General features: G+C 41.0%; 1 protein-coding gene across 1 annotated transcript; it reads right to left on the bottom strand.

The window, feature by feature from the left end:
* Positions 1-3,862: 3,862 nt before the first annotated feature.
* Positions 3,863-6,497, bottom strand: LOC109906470 (uncharacterized). Its single transcript, XM_020504176.2, has 4 exons — positions 6,361-6,497; positions 5,861-6,226; positions 5,342-5,692; positions 3,863-4,248 (listed from the first exon to the last, which is right to left on the bottom strand). Exons 1-4 carry the CDS (start codon positions 6,401-6,403, stop codon positions 4,136-4,138), a joined length of 873 nt encoding a protein of 290 aa, XP_020359765.2. The 5' UTR covers positions 6,404-6,497; the 3' UTR covers positions 3,863-4,135.
* Between the last annotated feature and the right edge of the window lie 5,722 nt (positions 6,498-12,219).

Below are 12,219 nucleotides of genomic sequence, written 5' to 3'. Positions count from 1 at the left end.
CACTGTTGTCCTGCACAGGTCTCAGTGTGTATTGTGCAGTTCAGAGGCACAGTCTCCAGGCTGGACTGACTCAGACACAGGCTGCTGTACAACGGTGGTGTTTCTGCCTCCTGAACCTGATAAGAAGGTTTATATGTCAGTAAATATATGTTTGGATCTTAATTAAACATACAGTGCCTTGCGAAAGTATTCGGCCCCCTTGAACTTTGCGACCTTTTGCCACATTTCAGGCTTCAAACATAAAGAAATAAAACTGTATTTTTTGTGAAGAATCAACAACAAGTGGGACACAATCATGAAGTGGAACGACAACTTTTTTAACAAATCAAAAACTGAAAAATTGGGCGTGCAAAATTATTCAGCCCCCTTAAGTTAATACTTTGTAGCGCCACCTTTTGCTGCGATTACAGCTGTAAGTCGTTTGGGGTATGTCTCTATCAGTTTTGCACATCAAGAGACAGAATTTTTTTCCCATTCCTCCTTGCAAAACAGCTCGAGCTCAGTGAGGTTGGATGGAGAGCATTTGTGAACAGCAGTTTTCAGTTCTTTCCACAGATTCTCGATTGGATTCAGGTCTGGACTTTGACTTGGCCATTCTAACACCTGGATATGTTTATTTTTGAACCATTCCATTGTAGATTTTGCTTTATGTTTTGGATCATTGTCTTGTTGGAAGACAAATCTCCGTCCCAGTCTCAGGTCTTTTGCAGACTCCATCAGGTTTTCTTCCAGAATGGTCCTGTATTTGGCTCCATCCATCTTCCCATCAATTTTAACCATCTTCCCTGTCCCTGCTGAAGAAAAGCAGGCCCAAACCATGATGCTGCCACCACCATGTTTGACAGTGGGGATGGTGTGTTCAGGGTGATGAGCTGTGTTGCTTTTACGCCAAACATAACGTTTTGCATTGTTGCCAAAAAGTTCAATTTTGGTTTCATCTGACCAGAGCACCTTCTTCCACATGTTTGGTGTGTCTCCCAGGTGGCTTGTGGCAAACTTTAAACACTTTTTATGGATACCTTTAAGAAATGGCTTTCTTCTTGCCACTCTTCCATAAAGGCCAGATTTGTGCAATATACGACTGATTGTTGTCCTATGGACAGAGTCTCCCACCTCAGCTGTAGATCTCTGCAGTTCATCCAGAGTGATCATGGGCCTCTTGGCTGCATCTCTGATCAGTCTTCTCCTTGTATGAGCTGAAAGTTTAGAGGGACGGCCAGGTCTTGGTAGATTTGCAGTGGTCTGATACTCCTTCCATTTCAATATTATCGCTTGCACAGTGCTCCTTGGGATGTTTAAAGCTTGGGAAATCTTTTTGTATCCAAATCCGGCTTTAAACTTCTTCACAACAGTATCTCGGACCTGCCTGGTGTGTTCCTTGTTCTTCATGATGCTCTCTGCGCTTTTAACGGACCTCTGAGACTATCACAGTGCAGGTGCATTTATACGGAGACTTAATTACACACAGGTGGATTGTATTTATCATCATTAGTCATTTAGGTCAACATTGGATCATTCAGAGATCCTCACTGAACTTCTGGAGGGAGTTTGCTGCACTGAAAGTAAAGGGGTTGAATAATTTTGCACGCCCAATTTTTCAGTTTTTGATATGTTAAAAAAGTTTGAAATATCCAATAAATGTCGTTCCACTTCATGATTGTGTCCCACTTGTTGTTGATTCTTCACAAAAAAATACAGTTTTATATCTTCATGTTTGAAGCCTGAAATGTGGCAAAAGGTCGCAAAGTTCAAGGGTGCCGAATACTTTCGCAAGGCACTGTATGTCGAACACATAAAGTAATATTTGATTATGCGAATACATCATTTTGTATTTAGTATCATTGTATCCAGAAGGTAAAGTGGAGAAAGTGCTCAAGATGTTCCCTCAGTTGCAGTCCATAAGTAACTAGTTATTTTCTCTCTAAATGTGAATTTTGTACCTTTTACAATAAGAATGTATTCTCCACATTCCACCATATTGTATTGTCTTCCTTCACACGTGGTTCTAATCCCATCAATTACATGTTGTGTATTTAACCCTCTGTTTCCCCTCATGTCCTTGTCGGAGATGGTTTTGATTGTATGTGAGGTGCTATTTAGTGTTGGTGTCTGACGGGTTTTGTACTCACTTTGTTATTTTGTACATTTTGGTTGTTTTGGAGTTTTGTCAGCATTTATTAAACAACTCCGTTTATACCAAGTTCATCCTCCCGCGCCTGACTTCCCTGCCACCAACACACACCCCTTACAACGTCTGAGATCTTTAGGTGGTTTATTCCATTGCCGCTTCCACTGAGACACGAGCGTTACCCTTAAAGTCATGGTAAAATATAGCATTCTTTTCATACTCATAAAAGGTTGACATGAGCTGAGGATTATATCCAAAGGGTTGGTTGTACCACAAGAAGTGCATTGTCAAATTGCCTTCATGAAAGCAGTGCAAAGTCACTGTGTCTCCAACATTGGCTGACATGAGATGGATGGCTAAGGATTGCGCCACAGCTAGAATACACAAAAGTACAGAACTTCATTATATACCTCAATATACATGTATGAATTGTATCAATAAAGGTGTACATCCTATAAGCAGAGAAATATATAAGTGTGAAATACAAATCACTCTGAAAAGTGGAAGTATGATACACAGTGCCATGACCATCTTTGATGTTGTCATCCTCTTTACTAACTGTGTCTTAAGTGGAAAAAGTCTACTATGTAGACAACACTTCTACAATTATTGGTGATTGGTCTGACTGGACACATGCGTCATTATTGTAAATGCATTATTCAGCTCACAATGGTCTAACTGAAAATCACTCATTTAATCAATGTTTAAAGTGGACCAATGCTTATTTTATAGGATATTTTGTGCAGGGTGGGTGAAGGACATTTTTTGTGTTTTGATGATGTCATTTAAAAAAAAACATTGTGTTGATTGCAAGTACTGTCTGGACAAAGCTGTCCATTCCTGAGGTTTCACCGTGGACAGAATAATATAAATGTCCATCAGTAAATTGGTTTAAAGTAATACTGTTGTCTGGTAAGCATGCAGTACATTTAAGCATACATTACATATACAGCACATACCTTTATATGCTCTTAGTATCAAACTTAATTGTGATAGAGTTGGCCCCACCCCATACCACAGTTACAGTTCTCCTGATGACCTATAGGAGGTCTGTTTGGTTTACAACAGGTCTTGATATGTACCAGGGGGAACAGTGGAGGAGCACCATGAGTATATGGGGGAATCACTGACAGGACTAAACAAGTCTATTTTTATGTCAGTCTCATTACCTATCATTCACAGAATCCTGCTCTGAAGTGTAACACCTGACAGTTTAATAGGGGTCAGGGGTGTACCTGGGTGGGTAGGGCTCTTATCTGTAGCCTAGTACACATGTATACAACTGCTACTTTAAATCAATTATCGTAGTTAAGGACTGAACATGGACATGCTTCTAGGTCCAGGACTAGTCATGATCTGTGTCTGGGAAACTGGCCCATGTGATAGATATATAGCATGAAGTATGTCAGTGGACTGTATTTCTAATTGTTATGGTCGTGATCAACAATGTAAACATGAGAGAAAACACACTGAGACCACATAGATATCCTGCTGAAACCACATAGTGAGTCAAGGCCAACCAGGCCTGTACAAAGCATAGAGACGGCGTCATTTTGAGCTCACATTAGGCCAAAGTGTTCAGGTACCTGTGAACAGCTCACTGAGTGCATGATGAGTGGGTGGGTTTAGCATGGTAAGAGTAGGTTGTGTCTGCAGAAACCCTCTGGACAAACATTCATACAGACATACTGTATGTACAGAACACAAGAAGGAAGAATTACATTTTAGTCCGTATCAGTTGTTAAAATTGATATTTATTCATGCAAAAAGGCATATTCTGTATACATGGTTTTCAGGAGAGCGTTTCTATCAATTAACACATACAGCATAAACAAGGTTGATGACGCTCAATTTAATTAAAAGTCACTGGCAAATATTTTTCAAATGCAATACGAGCAACAAAGCAATCTCAGTTATTCATCATTTGCAATGCATAGCAATGATACAATATCTCCAACTTTATTCCAAAACCCATCTCTAGTCTATTGACACTGGTCTTATCTTTATCTATTTCCTGGTGATATAGACAATGATTATGATGATCAGACAGCAGAGGAGAATTCCAGATCTTATGATGGAGAGAAGGACCAGAATTTCCATCTGTGGATCAACGCCACAATCTGAAATAATAAAATTGCTCTTTAAATGCCATAGACTTGTAATGCACATGGTAGGAGAGAGAGCTGGTTTCAAGCACAGAGCGTAGCAGGTGTTTATTGGAAGGAACCATGGGAGGAGGCAGGTAGCTGGGTCCAGGGGCAGGCAGAAGGTCATACACGGTTGGTACCAAATGGCAACAGTACAGGCAGGGAATAGGCGTTGTGAGTCAGTCAGGCAAAAACTATCAAACACGGGAGGAGTGCAGGACGAGAAAAAACCAGCACTCCAAAAGAGGTTTGTCTCAAAACAAACAATACCTCACAGTGATGAGTTGCAAGGAACTGAACTAAATAGTGTGGGATGATGACATGCAGGTGTGTGAACAGGTGACTAGAATTCCAGTGATTGGGATCTGGAGAGTGAGCTGGAAAGTGGGCTGCGTTCCGGGATCTAAGTGTTTGGGAGTGTGAGTTGGTCGCAGACGTTACAAGACTGACCAGGTGAAAGCTATGATCTCGTATTGATGTAATTTGTTAAATCCACTTCAATCAGTGTAGATGAAGGGGAGCAGACAGGTTAAAGAAGGATTCTTAAGCCTTGAAACAATTGAGACATGGATTGTGTGATTCAGAGTGTGAGTTGGCAAGGCAAAATATTTAAGTGCCGAATGGGATATGGTAGTAGGTGCCAGGTGCACCGGTTTGTGTCAAGAACTGCAACGCTGCAGGGTTTTTCACGCTCAACAGTTTCCTGTGTGTATCAACAATGGTCCAACACCCAAAGGACATCAAGCAAACTTGAGACAACTCTGGGAGGCATTGGAGTCAAGATGGGCCAGCTTCCCTGTGGAACGCATTCAACACCTTGTATAGTCCATGCACTGACTAATTGAGGCTGTTCTGAGGGCAAAAGGTGGAGGGGAGTGGGGGTGACATTTAAATATCAACATTAGGAAGATGTTCCTAATGTTTGGTATACTCAGTGTATACTGTATCCCTCAGTGTATACTGTATCCCTCCACTATATTGCTAGTAGTCGATACCGCAAATCAATAATTAACCGTAATGTTTGTATTTTTAATAATAGCTTAATACATTAGGAAATGTAGTCTACCTTCAACATCCAGCTTGGTCCCGTTCCCAAACAGTATCTCCCCACATGAGGCCACAGCGCAGTAGTAAGTCCCAGCATCAGAGAGCCTGAGGTTTCTCTTGGGGAGCTTGTAGACACAGCTCAGTGTAGGAGACCCAGCCTCAGGGCTCTTCTCACACTGATCACTCCTGTCTCCATGGGTGTAAATGATTCCTGGATGGGATTCTCCTGAGCCATGTCTGAACCAATAGACACTGTGTTCACCTGCACAGGTCTCAGTGTGTATTGTACAGTTCAGAGTCACAGAGTCTCCTGGCTGGATTGACTCAGACACAGGCTGCTGAAGTATAGTCATATTTCTGGAATCTGATCCTGACAAGAATGCCAAAAAAAACAATTTCATCTCTCTAGAATATCCCTGTGGCAAGTGTTGTAACTCAACATTTATTCAATAAAGATCTCATCTGAGAATACCTCGTATTTACAGTGCATATCTGTATATTCGGATTTACAAAAAGTAAATAATGACTTTCTCTTTACCTTTTATGATGAGAATGACTCCTTTTCCAAATTCCAAATTGTTTCCATAAGAACTTCCACAGTAGTATGTGCCTGAATCAGAGAGTTCCACGTCTGCGATCATTAGATTATTTTTCCCTTGGCCACCTTCCACTGAGAAGCGAGGGTTATTCTTGAACTCCTGGTAAAATGTTGCATTCCTGTCATACTTATAGATGGTCGAGATGAGCTGAGGAATATTTTCAAAAGTTTGCTTGTACCAGGAGAACATTACTCCCACCTCGCCTTTGTTGAAGCAGACCAAAACCACTGTGTCTCCAACGTTGGCTGACATGAGACCATTCTTCTGACTGATGGATGAGGATTCAGTCCCAGCTACTCCATGAACTAGAGAACATGAAAATATATTAGCTGTTACATACCTTAAATACAACTTTGGATGGTCGTAGTGTCTGTAGAACAATAATGACATCCCTTGTGTCTCCAAATCAAGAAATATAAAATGTGTAAGATTGACTTACCCATCTCTACAAGAAGTGGAAATATCAGACACAGTGCGACCATCTTTAAAGTTGTCAGCTCTTCACAACTTGGGTCTTGAGTGGAAAGAGTCCACCCATGTAGACCATGGTTCAACAATGGAGTTACAGGTGATTGGTCGAACTGGACCGCATAATTTTTGTTGATGCCTCATTCAGGCATGACTGTGGTCTTTACGTGTAGCTTTTACAGTTCAGAGTCTCAGAATTGTCCTACAGGTAAAATCTCATAGTTTAGGTTTGTACAAATTGAGCACACATTTTTGAAGCACGATTTCCCTCAATCTTTATCACTGCAGCTGCTGTTGTCTAAGAGACTCAAATGTATGACCTGTTTTGAACATGCATGCTATGACACTGTCATCCACTAGTGCTTCTATCAGTCACTTTACCTCACTAAAGACATCTATGAAGAAAATATGACAAACACAGCTTATACAATACAGTAGTTTTATTCTAGTGATCTCTCATTCAGGATTTACACTCAAATGAAAAGATATATAGAATGCCCTCCTATGATATTGTTATTGAGTAGGTCCATGTGGCCTAAAATCACACTGATTGAGAATACTGTACTGATCTCTACGTCAAATTACCTAATACATAGCTCATTGTGTTTTTTTTCACACATTTCAGTTGACTTGGTATTGCTAAGCTGCCTCCTTAAAATAGTTGGTTTACAGTTGCTAAAATGGTCAGCTTGAAGAGTAAGTAGTAGAGCCTACAGTATGAGAGAAATGAGTTCTGAGCCATCCGTCTGAAAACCACAGAAAGAGAAAAAGAGAAAGAGAGATAGTGGGAGAGGGAGAGTATAGAGCAGAGAAAGAGCGAGATAAGGATATTGCTTGCAATAGGCCAGCAGGCCCTAACAAAGCGTAGATACATCCTCATTCTGTGTTCATCACAGACCACAATGTACCTGGAAATAACTTGCTGTGTGTGTGTGATGGGGTGTTAGTGGCATGAGAACAGAAAACACTTTTCAACACTACAACTTACAGACGGCCCAAATAAATACATAAAACTTCCTTTGTCTTGATTATTGTTGAACAGTTGATTAATCTTATCACAAGCAAGTCAATATCAAATGGCAGAGAAGCAATTATTAGTAGCTGCAGTTACAATAACAAAGCTAATACAGTTAATGAAGAGCTCATTCATTTGAATGGAAATCTGTTTTATTGTTCTGCTGTCTGATCCCAGAGTACACCTTCTCTTCCATGTTGCTTCTCTGTCTTCTAGACCTCTTTTCCTTGTTACTCACATTCAGAGCTACCAGTGGAGGCTCCCCAAAGGAGGAAGGGGAGGACCATCCATTTCATGAATATAAAAATGTTAAATCATTTAAAAAGTTATACTTTTTTGATAACACTATTCTAAATATAATCACATCACCAAATAATTGATTAAAACATACTATTTTGGAATGAAGGTCTACCATAGCCTCAAAAGCACTCTGTAGGGTAGCAACATGGTGTAGTCGTAGGACAGCTAGTTTCCGTCCTCCTCTGGGTACATTGACTTCAATTCAAAACCTACGAGGCTCATGGTTCTCACCCTCTTCCATAGACTTAAACAGTAATTATGACAACTTCCATAGGACGTCCTCCAACCTATCAGAGCTCTTGCAGCATAAACTGACATGTTGTCCGCCCAATGAAAGGATCAGAGATTGATTCTGGAACTGGAAGCGTAAGCTACAGCTAGCTAGCACTGCATTGCATAAAATGTGGTGAGTAGTTGACTCAAAGAGAGAGAAAGACAATAGTTTAACAGTTTTGAGCAAATACATTTCTTGCAAAATGAAGGAGAATCAAGAGAGAGATGGAAAGAGAGGGGGCTGAATAATTTTGCACGCCCAATTTTTCAGTTTTTGATTTGTTAAAAAAGTTTGAAATATCCAATAAATGTCGTTCCACTTCATGATTGTGTCCCACTTGTTTTTGATTCTTCACAAAAAAATACAGTTTTATATCTTTATGTTTGAAGCCTGAAATGTGGCAAAAGGTCGCAAAGTTCAAGGGGGCCGAATACTTTCGCAAGGCACTGTACGTAATAGAGATTGTCTGCATCTTGGGTATGGAAGAACACTGGTAATACAACATCAGGAATTCTGCTTACCCTTGCATCTGAAGAAGATTCTTCTGGACCTTTTGTCTGAGAGACAGGTCCTGAAAAGAAAGACAGAAAAGATAAAGATACAACTGCTTCTTCCACTACAGATACATCTGAAAAGAAAAGAAACTTCTATGAAGGACTTTAGTTAATTTGGATATCTCTTACCTCTACACTGCAGACACTTTCTCTTGTTCGTCTTGTACATGATGCAACCAAGGAGAGTGATCAGGACAAACGAGAGACCCAATGTTGCGCTCAGTCAATACAACAAGAGAAGAGGATGTGCTCCATTCTCTGTGAAAACGATTGTGCGTTTTCTTATATGATCCAAATAACTACAACTGTATAAAAAATATATATTTCACCTACCCTTGATGTCAAGCTTGGTCCCCTTTCCAAACAGTGTCTCCCCACATGAGGCCATAGCACAGTAGTAAGTCTCAGCATCAGAGAGGCTGAGGTTCCTCTTGGGGAGGTTGTAGACAAATATCTGTGTAGGAGACCCAGACTCAGGGCTCTTCTCACATTGATCACTTTGGTCCGGTGTCCTGTTGTGAATTTAAGTATGCTCTCTCTAATTCTCTCTTTCTCTCTTTCTTTCTCTCTCTCGGAGGACCTGAGCCCTAGGACCATGCCTCGGGACTACCTGGCATGATGACTCCTTGCTGTCCCCAGTTGACCTGGCCGTGCTGCTGCTCCAGTTTCAACTGTTCTGCTTGCGGCTATGGAATCCTGACCTGTTCACCGGCCGTGCTACCTGTCCCAGACCTGCTGTTTTCACCCAACCAAGCCGCAACGCTTCTCGACACAATGCCCACTTAACCCAGAAGCCAGCTGCACCAATGTGTCGGTGGAAACACCATACACCTGGTGACCGTGTCAGCATGCACTGCACCCGGCCCACCACAGGAGTCGCTAGTGTGCAATGGGACGAGGACATCCCTGCCGGACAAAAACTTCGCCTAACCCGGACAAAACTGGGCCACTTGTGTGCTGCCACATGGGTCTCCCGTTCGTTCGAGCCTGGACTCAATCCCAGAATCTCTAGTGGCACAGCTAGCACTGCGATGTAGTGCCTTAGACCACCATGCCACTTGGGAGAACCATGATTTAACTTTTTCTTTACCTTTCACTATGAGAATGGCTCCTTCTCCAAACTCCATGTTATTGCTATCAGAGCTCCCACTGTAGTATGTGCCTGAATCTGACAGCTGCATGTCTGAGATCCTTAGGTCATTATTTCATTGGCAATTTTCCACTGAGAAGCGAGGGTTATCCTGAAACTCACTTTAGAATGTTGCGTTCCTTTCAAACGTTAAGACAGTTGAGAAGAGCTGAAGTTTATCTCCCAAGGTTTTCATGTACCAAGAGAACAATACAGCAATGTTGCTGGGCTCCTGAGTGGCGCAGCGGTCTAAGGCACTCCATCTCAGTACTATATAGGTCTTTACTGACACCCTGGTTCAAATCCAGGCTGTTTCACAACTGGCTGTGATTGGGAGTACTATAGGGTGGTGTAGAACATCATCGTAAATAAGAATTTGTTCTTTACTGACTTGCCTAGTTGAATAAAGGTAACATTTTATGAAAGCAGTGCAAAATCACTTTGTCTCCGACATTGCCTGACACAATACCACTCTTTTGACATATTGATAAAGACTCAGTTCCAGTTTGCTTATCAAATCAAACTTTATTGGTCACATACACATGGTTAGCAGATGTTATTGTGAGTGTAGCAAAATTCTTATGCTTCTAGATCTGACAATGCAACAGTACCTAACAGGTAATATCTAACAATTCCACAACAAAACCTAATACACAAAATCTAGTAAAGGAATGGGATGAGAATATATACATTTGAAGTCTGAAGTTTACAACCACCTTAGCCAAATACATTTAAACTCAGTTTTTCACAATTCCTGACATTTAATCCTAGTAAAAATTCCCTGTCTTAGGTCAGTTAGCATCACCACTTTATTTTAAGAATGTGAAATGTCAGAATAATAGTAGAGAGAATGATTTGTTTCAGCTTGTATTTCTTTCATCACATTCCCAGTGGGTCAGACGTTTACATACACTCAATCCGTATTTGGTAACATTGCATTGAAATTGTTTAACTTGGATCAAACATTTCGGGTAGCCTTCCACAAGGTTCCCACAATAAGTTGGGTGAATTTTGGCCCATTCCTCCTGACAGAGCTGGTGTAACTGAGTCAGGTGTGTAGGCCTCCTTGCTTACACATGCTTTTTCAGTTCTGCCCACACATTTTGTATGGTATTGTGGTCAGGGCTTTGTGATGGCCACTCCAATACCTTGACTATGTTGTCCATTTTGCCACAACTTTGGAAGTATGCTTGGGGTCATTGTCCATTTGGAAGACCCATTTGCGACCAAGCTTTAACTTTCTGACTGATGTCTTGAGATGTTGCTTCAATATATCCACATCATTTTCCCATCCTCATGATGCCACCTATTTTGTGAAGTGCACCAGTCCCTCCTGCAAAAAGCACCCCCACAACATGATGCTGCCACCCCGTGCTTCACGGTTAGGATGGTGTTCTTCGGCTTGCAAGCACCCCCCTTTTTTCCTCCAAACATAACGATGGTCATTATGGCCAAACAGTTTCATCATTCATTTTTGTTTCATCAGACCAGAGGACATTTCTCCAAAAAGTATGATCTTTGTCCCCATGTGCAGTTGCAAAGTGTAGTCTGGCTTTTTTATGGCGGTATTGGAGCAGTGGCTTCTTCCTTGCTGAGTGGTCTTTCAGGTTATGTCGATATAGGACTCGTTTTACTGTGGATATAGATACTTTTGTACCTGTTTCCTCCAGCATCTTCACAAGGTCCTTTTGAGGACCTGAGTTTGAAGGTAGACCTTGAAATACATCCACAGGTACACCTCCAATTGACTCAAATTACTTAAATTAGCCTATCAGAAGCTTCTTGTTACGGTTTTCTTCCATCGAAGGAGAGTCGGACCAAAATGCAGCGTGGTTAATTAGATACATTTTTAATACCAAAAAAACAAACGGAACGTGAAAACCTATACAGCCTATCTGGTGACACAAACACAGAGACAGGAACAATCACCCACGAAACACTCAAAGAATATGGCTGCCTAAATATGGTTCCCAATCAGAGACAACGAGAATCACCTGCCTCTGATTGAGAACCGCCTCAGGCAACCATAGACTTTGCTAGAACACCCCACTAAGCCACAATCCCAAAACCTATGAAAAACCCCCATACATAAACACAACACAAAATAAACCCATGTCACCCCCTGGCCTGACCAAATAAAGAAAGAAAACACAAAATACTAAGACCAGGGCATGACACTTCTAAAGCCATAACATCCTTTCTGGAATTTTCCAAGCAGTTAAAGGCTCAGTCAACTTAGTATATGTAAACTTCGGACCCACTGGAATTGTGATAGAGTGAATTATAAGTGAAATAATCTGTCTTTAAACAATTGTTGGAAAAATTACCACTCCACAAAGTAGATGTCCTAACCGACTTGCCAAAACTATAGTTTGTTAACAAGAAATTTGTGGAGTGGTTGAAAGATAAGTTTTAATGACGTATCACTTACCTTCAAGTATCATAGTAGCATTTTTCATACATCATGTTCAATTATCTATAAGTGACTTTGCTGAGCTTCACAATCAATTTTAGATATTTTCAAATGATTTGCGAAAAATGCGAAAAATGCTAATATC

Source organism: Oncorhynchus kisutch, linkage group LG16, assembly GCF_002021735.2.
Source record: "Oncorhynchus kisutch isolate 150728-3 linkage group LG16, Okis_V2, whole genome shotgun sequence".
Taxonomy (NCBI): domain Eukaryota; kingdom Metazoa; phylum Chordata; class Actinopteri; order Salmoniformes; family Salmonidae; genus Oncorhynchus; species Oncorhynchus kisutch.
This window is presented reverse-complemented; position numbering and strand designations above follow the sequence as displayed.

Coding starts and splice junctions, on each gene's coding strand:
- LOC109906470 (XM_020504176.2), bottom strand. CDS start 6,403: ATGGTCGCACTGTGTCTGATATTTCCACTTCTTGTAGAGATGG. Junction 6,227..6,360: donor TCCACTTCTTGTAGAGATGG/GTAAGTCAATCT, acceptor CATGTTCTCTAG/TTCATGGAGTAGCTGGGACT. Junction 4,249..5,341: donor GACCAAGCTGGATGTTGAAG/GTAGACTACATT, acceptor TTATTATTTCAG/ATTGTGGCGTTGATCCACAG.